The sequence below is a fragment of the Barbatula barbatula genome, assembly GCF_947034865.1.
Source record: "Barbatula barbatula genome assembly, chromosome: 5".
In the NCBI taxonomy this organism is placed as follows: Eukaryota; Metazoa; Chordata; class Actinopteri; order Cypriniformes; family Nemacheilidae; genus Barbatula; species Barbatula barbatula.
Genome location: NC_136769.1, coordinates 15745105 through 15761163, shown reverse-complemented (window position 1 = coordinate 15761163; position 16059 = coordinate 15745105). Strand labels below are relative to the sequence as shown.

General features: G+C 40.2%; 1 protein-coding gene across 1 annotated transcript in view; it reads right to left on the bottom strand.

Annotated features, from left to right (window-relative positions):
* The window catches only part of cacna1ha (calcium channel, voltage-dependent, T type, alpha 1H subunit a), a gene marked incomplete at its 5' end in the record, with an annotated part of 39938 nt that extends 24490 nt beyond the window's left edge, over window positions 1–15448 (bottom strand). The window contains 8 exons of the mRNA XM_079455883.1: window positions 3351–3709; window positions 5584–6337; window positions 6428–6520; window positions 9159–9447; window positions 10929–11088; window positions 13589–13686; window positions 14039–14172; window positions 15329–15448. Of these exons, the coding sequence (XP_079312009.1) occupies window positions 3351–3709; window positions 5584–6337; window positions 6428–6520; window positions 9159–9447; window positions 10929–11088; window positions 13589–13686; window positions 14039–14172; window positions 15329–15448 (2007 nt within the window). The remainder of the gene's footprint in view (window positions 1–3350; window positions 3710–5583; window positions 6338–6427; window positions 6521–9158; window positions 9448–10928; window positions 11089–13588; window positions 13687–14038; window positions 14173–15328) is intronic.
* Window positions 15449–16059: the final 611 nt, after the last annotated feature.

The window sequence follows — 16059 nt, the reverse complement described above, 5'->3', positions numbered from 1 at the left end:
TTTGTACAAGAGCTCCTAATCCTTATTTAAACAGATTTTGTCTCCAAACTGCCTTTGAGGAACATAACCACTCTTAAATTCATACTGGACATACATTACACACAACATATTTATTAATCCAAACCTATTATTTATTTGTATTTCTCATGCATAGGCTCAGAAATCTGATCTGATCTTCTATTTCAATGAAAAATAAATACTTCATTTCTCCCGGTGTGCTGTTCCATTATTTTGAAACCTTGTAATTTCTCGTATTTTAGCCTCCCTATGATAAATCGCTTTGTTTCCTAATTCTTCTAAGTGGCTTTGAATAAAAGCGTCTACTACAGTAAATGCCTAAATGTAAATGTACATGAACAAGTCATCACAATTTCTTGGGTCTTTAGACTTGGGCCAGTGAGTAACATCTCACATATTTCATCGAAAACTGTAACAACTGCACAGTAATATGATAACACCAAGCGTACAGAAGGCACTAGGGATGGAGGGGGGAATGGGGGGTATGACCCCCTCAGATTCATATAGTGACCCGATCTGTCCCCCTCACTGTCCCTACGAAAGGCGACAAACATCGGTAAAACTGAGGATTAATCATTTACGTTATGCACATTAGCCTAAGTAGTGGCGGACAGGCCCACCGATTCTTAATTATTTTTCTGTCACTGCATTGGAATCGGGTCGGGTCAGGCACAGGTTGACTCAACTAAAAAAAAAATATAAAGCACCTTCAAAACCATAAAAATTGACCAAAGTGCTGTACACTAGCAGTATAATAAAAAACATAAGTATTAAAACCTAAAAACAAAACCTAAAATAAACAACAAGTTGTTCACAATTGTCCTGACCAGTCAAATAACGAAAGCCTGAAGGAACAAGTATGTCTTTGCGCACAATAATAATCTACGGGTCACCATTACTTTGTACCCACGTTCTCACTACATGCTGTTCTGATGTCTGTTTTATCTGAGCTTACAAGACTAATTTAGGGTCCTGGCATAACATTATCATCTAACACAATGTACTGTATAAGTTAACTAAGGTAAATTTACTATTTAAATGTTAAAAAGGTGGGTGATTGGCACACTAGACAAATAACAGTTTGATTATGCATTGCTAGTGTTGATCAGGTAGGCCTTTGTTCATTGTTGTTTATCCATGACTTCAAATAAGAATCATCCAATGGCTTTTTAGTGCAAACCATTAACCCAAAGTAACTACTTGAGCACTAGTTAAAGCCCAAATTACGCAAAATAACTAAACGAGTTGAAATACTTTGCTGACAGATTGGACCCCCCAGTAAAAAAACTGGCTAACAACCACTCAAAACCTCTCAGCCATCACATAGCAATGACCAAAACACCCCAGTATTACGGTGATAAGATTTGCTTGAGTGTTATTCACAATTTCTTAGAAAATTCTAGCTTAAATAATATTGATACAATGTTAGGAATGTAAATATTAAATGAAAGATACAAGTGCATTGTAAGGCAGTTATGTAAGCGGGTGATCTGCTCAAAAAGTCCATGAATCTTCAGCACTGTTTATGAACAAAGCAAACCGTTAGCTATCCTAAAAAACACATTCATATTAATGAGATTCTGCAGAAGAATACGTAAGCAAAGTCAGCAGATTAACTAGCAGATGCAAAACTGCGAAAATAAGTTAAATAAAACAGAAAACCAGAGTCCTCCTTTATAATTGTTATTTTATCGGAGAGTGTGGGTCTGCAAAAATCCACGGATTTCAGGTTCATATTTATTCAAATAGTCTTTGACGTGGAAAAGTGCCACATCACGTTCAGAGCAAACATACGCACTTTTGCTTGTCCAGGTGCTGCAGGTTTTTGGAAATATAAACTATTCTCATATAAGATTTGGACGTTGACAGATGCTCTTATACACACTCACCTAAAGGATTATTAGGAACACCATACTAATACTGTGTTTGACCCCCTTTCGCCTTCAGAACTGCCTTAATTCTACGTGGCATTGATTCAACAAGGTGCTGAAAGCATTCTTTAGAAATGTTGGCCCATATTGATAGGATAGCATCTTGAAGTTGATGGTGATTTGTGGGATGCACATCCAGGGCAAGAAGCTCCCGTTCCACCAAATCCCAAAGATGCTCTATTGGGTTAAGATCTGGCGACTGTGGGGGCCATTTTAGTACAGTGAACTCATTGTCATGTTAAAGAAACCAATTTGAAATGATTCAAGCTTTGTAACATGGTGCATTATCCTGCTGGAAGTAGCCATCAGAGGATGGCTACATGGTGGTCATAAAGGGATGGACATGGTCAGAAACAATGCTTGGGTAGGCCGTGGCATTTAAACCATGCCCAATTGGCACTAAGGGGCCTAAAGTGTGCCAAGAAAACATCCCCCACACCATTACATCACCAACACCAGCCTGCACAGTGGTAACAAGGCATGATGGATCCATGTTCTCATTCTGTTTACGCCAAATTCTGACTCAACCATCTGAATGTCTCAACAGAAACCAAGACTCATCAGACCAGGCAACATTTTTCCAGTCTTCAACTGTCCAATTTTGGTGAGCTCGTGCAAATTGTAGCCTCTTTTTCCTATTTTTAGTGGAGATGAGTGGTACCCGGTGGGGTCTTCTGCTGTTGTAGCCCATGTGGCTTCACAAATGCTTTGCTGCATACCTTGGTTGCAGCGAGTGGATATTTCAGTCAAAGTTGCTCTTCTATCAGCTTGAATCAGTCGGCCCATTCTCCTCTGACCTCTAGCATCAACAATGCATTTTCGCACACAAGACTGCCACATACTGGATGTTTTTCCCTTTTCACAACATTCTTTGAAAACCCTAGAAATGGTTGTGCGTGAAAATCCCAGTAAGTGATGATATTGTTAAATACTCAGACCGGCCCGTCTGGCACCAACAACCACGCCATGCTCAAAATAGCTTAAATCACCTTTCTTTCCCATTCTGACATTCAGTTTGGAGTTCAGGAGATTGTCTTGACCAGGACCACACCCCTAAATGCATTGAAGCAACTGCCGTGTGATTGGTTGATTAGATAATTGCATTAATGAGAAATTGAACAGGTGTTCTTAATAATCCTTTAGGTGAGTGTATGTCAATGATATTAATATGACATCATTTACAAGGCAGGGATCTGAAACTATTCATCTTTGTGAAACTCCAAGATTATTTGAGAAGTAGCAAAGAGAGGCGTACGTACGCACGTTCTTTCTATAAATTACATGCACACACTTTCAGAAATGATTGAAAAATCTTATTAAGAACGGTTTCTACGCAACATTTTATAAACGATGCCCCTAAACCATGCAACAAAAAGGTTTGAGAAGTTAGTTCTTACTTACCTGCTCGTGGAATTCAATCCCCATGCTTAAGGTGTTTATGAGGATGGCAATCATAATTCCTCGATTAAAGTACTTGCTGTCCACTATGCGTCTCAATCTGTCCCGGAAGTTTTCCCAATACTGCCCCAGTTGGTTGCTGCTCTCCTGCAGTACTTTATGATGGGACGAGCGGCCGGGTTTTAATTCCACTCCATGGGAGAACTCGTAAACCACGTCCCCTTCTGACCTGGAGCAGTCTGAATCACCGAGTTCGAGGTCCATGGTCTCCAGAGCCTTTGCACAATACGGACAGCTCAAGAGCTCAAAGAGCAGAGGGCTAGGTACCACACCAGCCATCTGTAACAGTACACGGCTGTGACCTGCATAGAGAAAAACACAGTCAGCCAATCCTATTAGGGAACCATTGACACGCTTCCACAGAGATAGTTTAAACAACACTACATAACATTAGGTTGAAGCAGCTACTATGTAATAATGTAAAGGAATCAAATTTGTAATTTAATGATATTGACAAGAAGTGGGATATTAATAAATGTGGTTTTATGTGATAACATTGTAAACAAGAATGGTTCATGCTAGGTGTTTTATTCATAGACATAATGTCTGTCAATGTGGTAAGTGTGTTATTTCCTTCTCAGTAGACAGCATCCATCAGAAGCAACTGATCTTTACGTGCTCCTGCACTCTTTTGTCTAAATCATCCCGATGATTTATTCAACTCAGAAATCAATAAAGCTCACAATCGACAAATTTTCAATTTTCTGTTCATTTATATGAATTTACAAAGTACTAATAGTGCCGCATTGGGTTAGTTTTACCAGTCGAATCAATAAAACTAGTTATTGAATTAGTTCCCTCTCCAGCCCCTGTCAATGAGAAATGAGGCAGCGACTCAAGAATTCAGTTCAAGTGCTTTGCTCTTTGAACTAGGTGCCTTAAATAAAGTTAATGGGTCTAATCAGAGTGTGTTGGTAGCCGTGCTCTTATTCTAATGCATATTCTGAGGATATAATCATACACAGTGGTCCACTTTAACCTGTGATAATGAGCTGAAGGAGTGAAGGAGACTTAAGTACACATCCAGCATGAACTCCTGTTCCATAACAGATATCTTAACAATGTGGAAATGACAAGATTGACTTGGATATGACGGGAACATTTTAGTAATGCAGAGCTGAACAAACAGAATTAATTTACTGTTTTCTATACTGCCACAGAAGAAGTGTTTTTGGTTGTAGGGTTTCATAAAGAGCTTCACATCTGCAGGTTATTTGGAGCGAAATCTTTTTTTATACTATAAAACTACAGGCCAAAAAATATTTCTAAACATTCTTTGTCTTATTTTCCAATAAAAATGTAAAAATCTTAAATCAGGATTGTAATTACCTGGCAAATTACTTAAAATGTAAAGAAATCTGCAAGTTGGGGTAAGAAAAATAAACGTAATTAATTTTTAGTAATTTAGCTTGCCAAGTAAATCTTAAATTAAGAATTTTTCGATATTTGTACTTAAACACAAGAACAATAAAAGATATTGCTGCTGTCCTTCTGAAACCTTGTATTTCCATATTTAAATTTTTTCCATAAACAACCAATAAAACGCATTTGACAACACATGATTTCATCATTTAAAAAGTACAAAGTGTTTTCCATTTCCCAGCAACGATATATCGTTTTTAGCACACTCTAAATACAACAGTGTGTTAAAAACAACACATTTAGTCTTTGTTTTGTTTCATGAATCAACACGTTTTGTGTCATGTTCAACACAACCTGTGTTAAAAATCATACATACAATGCAAACAATGTGTTAAAATTAACACATCCATTTTGAGATGGCAGTGTATTAGAAAATACTTAAATTCACTCTTTTTTTCAAACATGACTTGTATGTTGAGAAAATACTGTAAAGTGCTTTAAATGTCCTATGACTTTATTGGTGTTTTTTGTCATTTTCGGATGGCCATCCACAGGCTGAAAATAGGCAGTGAATTGCATCTATTTTCCACTCTTCACAGTCACAGTCACTGGTGAAATGCTGACTGACACCTCGCTACCTTAAAGATTGTGTTAATGACTTCAACATTTGAGCAATTGATTTTCTGTCACATCAGTAGATGGATGCTTAACAATAACAATAACATTCTCTATTGTGAGAATGATTTTCATTATCCTGCATCAGGCCAGGTGAGTTCAACTGCACCTGATGGGAAGTAAAAACAATCACACTTACTGTGCTCCCCCACCAACTGCTGCAGCTTCTCAAAGGGATCTATGGCATCACATTCTGAGCTGGAGTTTGAGTCCCCTCTGCCTTTACCTGCAGGGTTGTTGCTTGTGTAGCCGCAGATAAAAGAGGGCAAAATGGTTGGATAGTTCATCCCCCCGTTTATTCGACCGAGCACCGGCGCGCCCGCCATGGTGCCTGACCGCACCTGCGGGGTTTCATGAAAGTCCCCTTGATAAATACTTTGCACTGATTGAGTCCTGGAAGAAAGATTCGGCTGAGTGGACACGGTCAGCTGTGGCCCCGTAGTGATGCACCTCATCTCCAGGGCTTCGCCGGGACCTGTGGGGGTCAGAGGACTTGGGCTGCCATTGCTGTGATGACAGTGCTGACGTTGGTGGTGCTGTACGAGATTGTGGACGGAACGAATCCAGTGACTGCCACCTCTGTGCCTACTGTGGCCGTTGGCCCCGCCTCCCCCACTCAGCCCACTGTTGGGGTTCACTTTCTTCCTGCGCTTGCTCTGCCAGCTGTGGTAGAGGCGGGACGCCCGACGCTTCACCTTGCGGTACAGATGGCTGATGTACCTGAGCATCTCCTCGTAGCAGCTTCCTGGCTCAGAGTAGCTGGCAAGCGTGCTGTCGTTGGAGAGGTAGCGTGCTCTTTGCTCCTGCATCAGCTGGTTCTCACGCTGCTTTGTTTCAGAGAACTGGGTTGCTATTACAACCAGGCACAGGTTGATCATGAAGAAGGAGCCCACCTGAATTATGCAGAAGACACTTCACTTAATCACAGACATCTTTTTTAGAAATCTGCTCTGTATGCGATATCAAGAATAGTGCATACTTACTATAATAAGCAATATAAAATATATAAAATTGTAAAAGGAGTGGGCATCCATAACATAATACATGATGTCCACCCATCCTTCCAAAGTAATAACCTGCAAAACAATTAGAAACGGAGTTCAATAAAATTGAGAGACAAACAACAGTTTGGCCCATTAAGACATTGGGCAACCCTCCTGAAACACATTAGACAGAACAACACATAAATAGTTTGAAGGAAAACTTGGAAGCATAAGAGTATTGTAATTGTTTTCTCTTGGTGTTTTTTGATGAATATGATACTATACAGATCTGTAAGGATCGTGATCTGTAAGGCTTAGTAGATGTTAGGGTTCACATCTACTAACCCTTACAGATCACGAGCCTTACAGATTTTCTTGTTTTGTGGACAGGGTTGTGACAGTACCATGTCTTTGTGCTTGTTGTGTTATGTGTGGAAGCACATGGCCTTTTGCCTTTCACTGTGTGCTCACCGGTCATGAGTCTTAGCCCTGCCCCTCGTTTCCCAATTTATCTTCCCGTTGGTTTTTTCATTCCCCACACCTGCCTATTGTAATTATCCCTTGTTAGTTCCCCTACGTATTTAATGTCCTTGTGTTTGCTGTCCTTTGCAGGTTTGTTCTAGTTGTTACCCTGTGTCTCAGGCTGCTCTGGTCCTGCTTTGTCAGTCTTGTGAGAAGTGAACTATTTTGGTCGTCTTGGTTTTTCATGTTTTTTGCCCCCTCGTGGGAAGTGTTTTGTTTAGAGTAATTTATTATTTGCAGTTTGCCCCCATTGTGGGTCTTTTTTGTTTTTAATGAAAGTCTTTGGTTTCTACTGCTCTATGGGTTCTCTGTCAGTTTAATGACAGAATGAACCAGACAGCTAAGGACCCAACAGACAGCTATGGCCGATCCTCTGTCAGCTTTACGAAGCTGCCAGGCCCATGTCCTGTTTGACTTGCAACAGAAGGGGGCTGATGCGAGGGGCTTCGCCTTGGTGTTCCTGGTCACCTCGGGTAGCCTGCTGAGATGAGAATGCTGAGGCCTCTGGGCTTTGTGGACCAGATCTGGTTCACGATGGCTCGTGAGGAGTACAGGGTCCCTACCAAGGCGGGACCACCTGCTCCATTGGCTCCATCTCAAAGGACTGTGTTACCTGGATTCCTCGAGTCCCTGCACAGCCTGCGGGGAAAGCGGACCAGAAGGACTTCCATGGATTCTATTGAGTCCTTGTCCACCTACAAGTCCGTCGACCCTGCACTCACAACCCACGAGCCGGCAGTCCCCTCTGCTACCTCCTCGGATGCGGCAGGAGTGTCTCAGACTGCTCCCCATAAAAAGAAGCGGCGGAAGGGATTCCTTCCCGCACGGGCAGCAGCCACAGTCACAGTCCAGCCGGCATCCAGTCCCAATCTCCAGCCGGCATCAGCCACAGCGCCGGTCCAGCTGGCTTTCCCCCTAGCCCAGGCTCCTGTTTGCCCCCATCGTGGGTCTTTTTTGTTTAAATAAGTCTTTGGTTTCTACTGCTGTCTTCGTCTGGGTTCCCTTCAGTTTGATAACACTATATCTCTCTCCTGTGCTTTCACTATCTACAGGATTCATTGTCTGCCTCTGGAACGAAGAAGTTTGGGTATTTAAAGAGAAAATTTAAACACAGATTGTCTGCAGTCCAACCTCGTAATTGAGTTTGGAATAGCAGACTCAAAAATTGGTCACATTTAAGCTTTGTTAATGGGACGGTACTGGAGGAAATGCTTCATTTTGTACACCACTTATCATGGATTTTGAAAAATTACTTTTATCGTCCTTATTTTATAATGTTGTACAGGAGTCTATTTTGGCTCCAGCTGTAATAGGTAAAGCCCAGGGTATGCTGTGTTTTTGAGTGGGGTTACTTTTTCAGTGCCGTAAATTTACAATCGTCAGGTTATAAGTGCACATGTACTACAAATGTGCATAATTCCGATGAACCAAATATTATCAATATTCCATGTGCAAACCAAAATACCTGTGAATAGCACTTATGCATTGTACTTCCAATGTTTAGGAGAAGCCTGGTCCTACCAGGTCTCATCTTATGAAAACAATCAAGATCCTATTAGGATGTAATGTTGACACAGGTGAAAACCCTTCAGGTACTCTTGTGCAATCGTATACCCCACACTGTCATTAAACCGGCCAATAGAAACCAAACTTGACTTACCGTCTTGTAACAATCAGACAAATGAGACTGACATTCATTTCTACTGAATGCACTACAGGTCTCATTGTGTGCTCATGCAAGAGTGTGCAAGAGTGTGACTGTGCATATTAAACACAGGGGTCTGTGCCACCGGTCTGTCTGTGGTGATTTATTCCCTCTGATGAGGACGGATTGAAAGTGCTGATGAGTTAATACGCAGGGTACGTTCTTTCTTTTCTGATATCATTTCCAAAGGCGGCACTACTAGATCGAAAATCCCATCACTGCGAGGGGTTTCTTTCGAGCAGAGGGGACCAGAAATGACTAAAGCAGACATTTTCTCAGAGATGATTCAATTATTTGGCGTGGCTGAAGCGTTCTTAACAAGACTTCGCCTTTGCAAAAATAAAATAGAGCAATAGAAAGTTGTAAAAAAACATTATCTCTCCTGGACCCTACAGTGCAATTCCATGTTGACAGTCTTCCACTATAATGACAGTTTATATTAAAACAAAAGGGCCTTTGATAACATGTAAGTGATCTGAGATACAAACTATATGAGGACCATACCTGGAATATAGCAATCCAGGCATATCCAATATTATCAAAGTTCACCGCCCCTTTGTGAGGGTTGAACTCCCCAGGCTGACACAACGTGTAAAAGTGGTTCCAGTTAATGCAGGTGTTACTGCTGGGTCCATCCAGGCCTTTTAAGGTGCACTCAATATCACCCTCCTTGAGGGGAGGCACCACGTTGCAGCGCAGCATGCCGTTATCCTTATTGGCTGAACAGATGAAGGGGTTGTCCTCGCCATCCTCATCCATGAAGTAGGGACTCATGAAGGACAGATTGTAGAGGCTGTTGAAAGACAGAGTATGTAGAATATGTGCCATTTGCTTACTCTGGAGACCATACATCACTTTGCTAATGTTAACAGGAGTCACCATCTGTCTACATGAATCTGGTTGTAAGAATATGATATTACTTAATATGAAACATTTCACAAGAACCTTTGACTCTGGTTCACTCAAATATGACATCTCTCATAATTTACCACCCTCACAGGATCTCACTAACTATTTTGATGAGGTGGCTAATTTGTATGAATTTGTACGTTGTGAATCGGACAAAAACGTATGATAAGGCTATTAGAAAAAAGACATGAAGTCCCACCCCAACCCCACCCAAAAACCTAATGTTAATGGTGCGAAAGCAAATCGTTCTAAAATGTACGAATTCATACGAATTGGCAAGTAGCCACAGTTACGTTTTTGCCGTGAGATTGTGTTGAATTTACTCACCCTCATGCCATCCCAGATGTATATGTGTTATATCACGCCTTCATGGCAACACAGATCAACATGTTAAGTTCAAATATGCGTGACTTGTCATATAAGTTTCATGCTGCTATATTTGGATTTACTGATCACTTTGTTGCCATGGATTCACAATTGATCTACTATTACTAAATAAGCTCAAAATATAGTTTTCTCTTAAAGATAAAGACATTTTGATTACTTTAATAAAGGATATATGTGTTGTAGGAAAATAATATGAAAGCATTTTTTATAAAATTATTTGTTTGTTAAACTTAAGAAAGGAATTAGTTCATTTGAGATGGCAACAGGTGAGTAAATTAAGATAACTTTTTCGTATTGGGTGAACAACTTAAAATGGTACTAAAAATAGTTACCAGTCACACTTCTACAAGTATGTATACTGTATATATTTCTAGGTTTTCATCAGGTCAGAGAAACATGAAAAAAAAATTCCCCTCAGGGTTCTGGTGCCCTTCACATAAAACAGTAAAGTTAATCTCAACAAAGCATTACGGCCACGAACAGTTTAGGAACAACCTGAAAGCACATCAGATCAGATCATTAGCTCATGTTCAGAGCTAACAGAAACTGACAGATACAAATGTGGCATAGTATATGTAGCGGTCTAGTGTATTTGAAACAAGGGGCCATTACGCAAACACGAGCACTTACAGAGCACTTATTTGTTTCATTACATCAAAATACATTACTTCTAATACATGACTGCAGCCTGACTTTAGTCTGTCCTCTCAGTTTTGTCCTTTAAATCGTTTTTACCTTCATACAAAGGGAGTCAGACTATATGTAGCTTCAAGGCTGATGCTCGACACTGATTTTATGCCATGGTGAGATGTTTAGTTTACAAGACTGTCAGCGACTGAAATGCCATTGCTGCCGGCAACAGTTAGCTGCCACTTTGAATCAAAAATCGGAAGTGGTGATGCGTTCCCCGGGGAGAGAGGGGCGAAAGGGAGAAGAGGGACAAAGCTGTCTGTAAGATAAGAGTCAGCCTGTACTTACTCTTTCACGTCATCTGGCACGAAACAGCGATTCCTCAGAAGTCCAGCCCAGAGCTGCACCCCGACGATCCCGAATATAAAGAAGACAAAAAAGCACAGCAGGAGGACGTTGCCTAACATAGGCAGAGTATCTAGAAGCAGAGTAACCAGTATCCTCATACCTGCAACGCAGAAAGACAGCAGAGGTGTTCCTAGAGGTATGATCCTACTAGATGTTCACAGGAAATTGTATTATGCCATATTTTAGGTACAATAAGCAGCAACAGCCTCATCAATTAATTATTTAATTTCTGTTATCAAATATTCTTTCCTTTTTGTTTGCATTAAATATATTTCCTATATACTGGGCCATAGTTTTACCATAAAAATCTAAATGTATGTTGTTGTCAACATTCATCATAAAAGTGGAAGCAATATCAGTAGTATTATGGTAATATTTTTGTAACACTGCTTTGCAACAAAGCAAAGCGGAACATTTATGAGGTAAGAGGTGTTATATACAGCATTATTTTTGCTAGGGTTCTGAAGATCCTTTAAGATGTAATGTGAGAGGCAAATCTCAGACTCTTCAAAATAGGATGTCACCTTTAACCTAAATTGGTCCCATATGTAATAATGCGTGACAGAGCAGAGAAACTGCATATTTTAAGTGCCGAGCCTGGACAATTACAACCTAAACCACTGAACGAATACAGCAGTGCATTCCCATCATCTCCCACAGACGGTCCCCACATCGACTGGATGAAACTCACAGTATGAGAGAAACCTTTGTCTTTTATACTATATATTCTATACTGTACGCCATTAATGCAGATAGAAATGGTTTTATCTGTGGTGTTTACTTAGACAATGTATTACTGCAATAATACAGATTTAAGTTGGAGGACACAGAAACATATTGGTAATGTAATACAGGAATATAATGCAATATAATAACAATATTAGTGTTGAAGTGGTATAATAGCAAAGCTGTTAAAATGTGCTAGGCCGGTTTATTATGAATATGTTTCAGATACCTATTTTGTCAGCAAGCTCTAATATGGCCCAGAATGCCTTAGCAACCGCATAGCAATGTGGTAACAACCCCTTAGAACACCTTAGCAACAGCATGGCAACCACACATAATGCCCCAGAATCGTGGCAGCAAAACAGCGTTTTCGTGAGAAAATCCTGTCTTGTTTGGCCCTATGTAAGCTTAAAAATAGAGGATATAAAATGCAAGCGTACTGTAGCGCTGAGAATTACCATAATAGGAAAGCCCAAAGGGATTTATTTCAGATGCTAATATCAACTCACAAAAGTTTCAGCCAGTTAAAAACGACACTGTCCAAATGAATGAAAACAAACCGAAAAGGCAAAACATTTGGCATGGAAGCATATTTAAATAAACCGTAACACTGTCAGATGGTCCTCTGATCAGGACGGACCGCTGTAAACACCAAAACTCACACTGTCAGAATGTTCAAAGATACAGTATTCACAAATGTCCTGTTACATACTTCGTTCAAACAAATCACTCCAAACTATCACTGTCTGTGCTTTATCTAAGACGACACAGTGCTGGGTTTGACTCTGAGAGAAGGAAAACATCAGCAAACATCACGAATAGAAGAGCCCCTGGAGATCGGTAATGCATCCGGTTTGAACCTCGTGACTAATCTGTTTGAGTAGGGTGTGTGCGACTAATGTAATTTAAGTCCATGATGTGTGGAGAGAGCCTTAAATGGTCCTGTCTGAGTACAGACAGAGTGTGAACATCTCTGCTGCCCGCATCCCTCCCACCAAAGACAGCGCGGAGCCACGGCACAGTTTGGCCACTTTAATTAGGCCCCCCGAGGAACATGCGGTCACAAAGTGGAAGGAGATGAACATGCTAACTCACTCTTCTGTAAACACATAGATGGTAGATAAAGATCCATTTCATGCAATGAACTGCCAACTTGGTGATTGAACTATGATTCCGGGTACAAGGATCAACAATTGCACGCATGCGCCCGAACCGACACCACACGATTCACATCAGGGCGTAATAATGTCATTTTGTACTAAAAAGCACTTCTGCTTGCGGCAACACTACACCCAGAGGAATAAATAGATATCTTGTCTTCCATCTCTGCAACTCTGAGTCATAAACCTGATGCGGAGAAGTACTCTAAATCTATGACCCACAGTAAACTGCTCTAGGAAAGTGAAGAGGACCCAAATCTACTCGTGGAGATCTGTGTTAATAGTAATGAGAGACACGGGGAGACAACTTTCACTTCTGACTTAAGGGACTCGATTAAGCACACTGAGTTTGTTCTCATAAACAAGGATCTAGGCGACCCAATATAACTGTCACGCCACCATGCAAAGGATCATTACCGGGAGAAATACACCTCTCTGATTTGGTGGGATATGGTCTGCTGTGTAATTTATGGAGTAGCAAGTGTGCTGTTAATTCTATCGCAGACACACAGGCTTATCACACGACTGGTTGGGATGATGCGTCATACATCATGCAGATGTTTCTGCTTTCATCTGTATCATAGATCATTCTGCCGGATTGTTTAAGCTTAAAAATTGACTCGTTTGTTGGGTACGTGTTTGTTTCTGGTTGACGAAGATCTGAACTGTATGAATCTGGTTCCTTAAATAAATCAGGTGACATTCACCACTTACTGGGCACTCTGTTGATGGCTCGCAGGGGCCTGAGCACTCGCACAGTCCGAATGGCTGACAGGCTGGCGTTATGACCGTCCAGTGAGTACTCCATCATCCTGGGGGAGCAGAGCAAACGAAACATATCTCAATTTCACCTTAACACATCAGACAGTGAAGGTCAAACTCCAATGACCTTTCCATCTGTCGATACTACGTGAGAATCACGTCAGAAAGGCGGTTTCAAAAAACAAGCCTTGATGTGTTCATTATTCAGTTTAATTGAAAGGTCATTTTAAACAACAGGGTCAACGTTTTTTGAATGTTAAATCAATCCGAGGGCTCAGAAGGCTCAGAGGAATTCTATTTCCCATCTGAGAGCCTGTCAATTGAGCAGTGAGTCCCGGGTGACTAGTGGTGATAATGGTTAAATACATGAGTGACAAGTGAGAACGAGGCAGGACTCCTCACCCTGCCATGACAATGAAGAAGTCCAGGCGGTTCCACGTGTCACCAAGGTAACACTTTGATCCGAAAATCCCCAGCGCTATCATTTTGATGACCATCTCCACAGCGAAGAAGGCGAAGATGCAGTCATCAAATACCTGTGGACACAGAGCACATTCATATCTAAATACAGTAAGACGGATATTTTACAGGAGAGGCAGAACAGATATTTCATAGAAAGTACAGTTATTCCTGTGGTTCAAGAAAACAATGAATTGTTGTGAAAAAGAAGATGAGTAAGGCCCGGTACTAGGCTGGCTCGAATGGGTGGACAATCATATATTCTGGTTGGGGAGATAACCTAATAATAATCTAATCATAGTTCATTGCATGCATAATTTTTTTCATTTTTACATGATTAAATTGACAGATCATTATTTATTAGATCATACAAATAAGTATTTAATAATAAGAATTCAATTATAATTGTAAGCTGGATATTCTTTGAGTGAAAAAGAAAAATCTGGAAGGGCAATGCCCGCCTTAGCCCAAGCCCTGAAATCAGTTCATCATGTTATTTAGTATTTCTGAATACTGCTAAAGCGGTCTTGAGGAACTAAAAATTTTCATAATACCCCAGGTTTTAAGGACAGGGTAAAAATTACAATACTACAGAAACAAAATGCAACTTTCTGCGACTTCTGGACAGTTTAAACTGGCCCTTTAAACTAGCGTCTGTAAAGAAAACTGTATGGCTACATGAAAGCCAACTTGGACATGAGACAAACCTAAAACAAGACACTGGGTGCAAAATTTAAAAAAAAACATACAAGAAAGGGTGAAGGATCTTTTATGGAGTATTTCAGACGGAGTCGGATGTACAGTGCACAAAAAATATTTATATATTTTTATATTTTATAACAAAACATGAATTACATTTAATTAAAAAAAATCTGATTCATTACAAAGCAACATACAGTCTTTTGGGACACTTTCTGATTGTCAAATGTTAGTGAAGTATGTCCACGATTACTACTCTCTGTGGTGGTCTGTGCAGTAACTGTATTGAATTATGAATAACATTTTGGAAAACAATTGCCAAAATAGATAATAAATGGATAAACGTATCAGGAAATGTCAAACTCCATATTCCATAAGTAATATGTTACTTAATGCAAGGTAATTTATGGGCCACTGTATCTTCAAATGGTGTTATATGGTGCTGGTGAAAGACATTAAGTCATTAGAAATATAAATCAATCCCATAATGAGTTGGAGAGCTCCTGCCGTGTTACATAATTTATTGAGACTCACCTGCAGGATGACACACCACTCAGACTGGCACTTGAGGTCCTCACATGGCTGAAACATGCCCAGAGTCACACAGTTCAACAGAATGACCAGCATGCTCACATGCTCAAACCATGTGCACATCAGTCAAGGAAATATGGAAAACGTATTGTTTGCAGTACAGATGGAATAAAAAAGAATTTGTTTTCCTCTTAATTCTAGTTGTTTGTTTTTAAAGGGGGTAGTTCACCAAAATTTTTATTATTTCATAATTTACTTACACTGATGCCATTTTAACCATCGTTGACTTCCAATGTATGGACATACTCCACCGAGACATTTCTCAAGATATCTTCTTTTTTGTTTCACGGAAGAAAGAGTCACATGCATGAGAGTGAGTATATTGTTTCTCATATTTTAAGTAGGGATCCACCATAAATTATCTGCCATATTGGTATCGTCCGATAAATGGTCACTTTTTAATGTTATCGTATCGGCCGATCATACAATTTAGGCTGATAAATTCTGGTTAAACCACTTCAGCAAAACGCTGCTCACGGATAAAACCCAGAACAGCCCTGTTTTTCTGTCATGCTCATTCACTTAGTGATATTAACAAAACATTGTTGATCTATGTACAGTATGTAGATATATATGTATGTGTTCATTCTAGGAACAAAAGCATTTTGTTTAAAGCCGATTGCTGTCTGAATGCTTTCTGTCTTGAGACCTGTTAGACTCGTGGCTATTAAGAA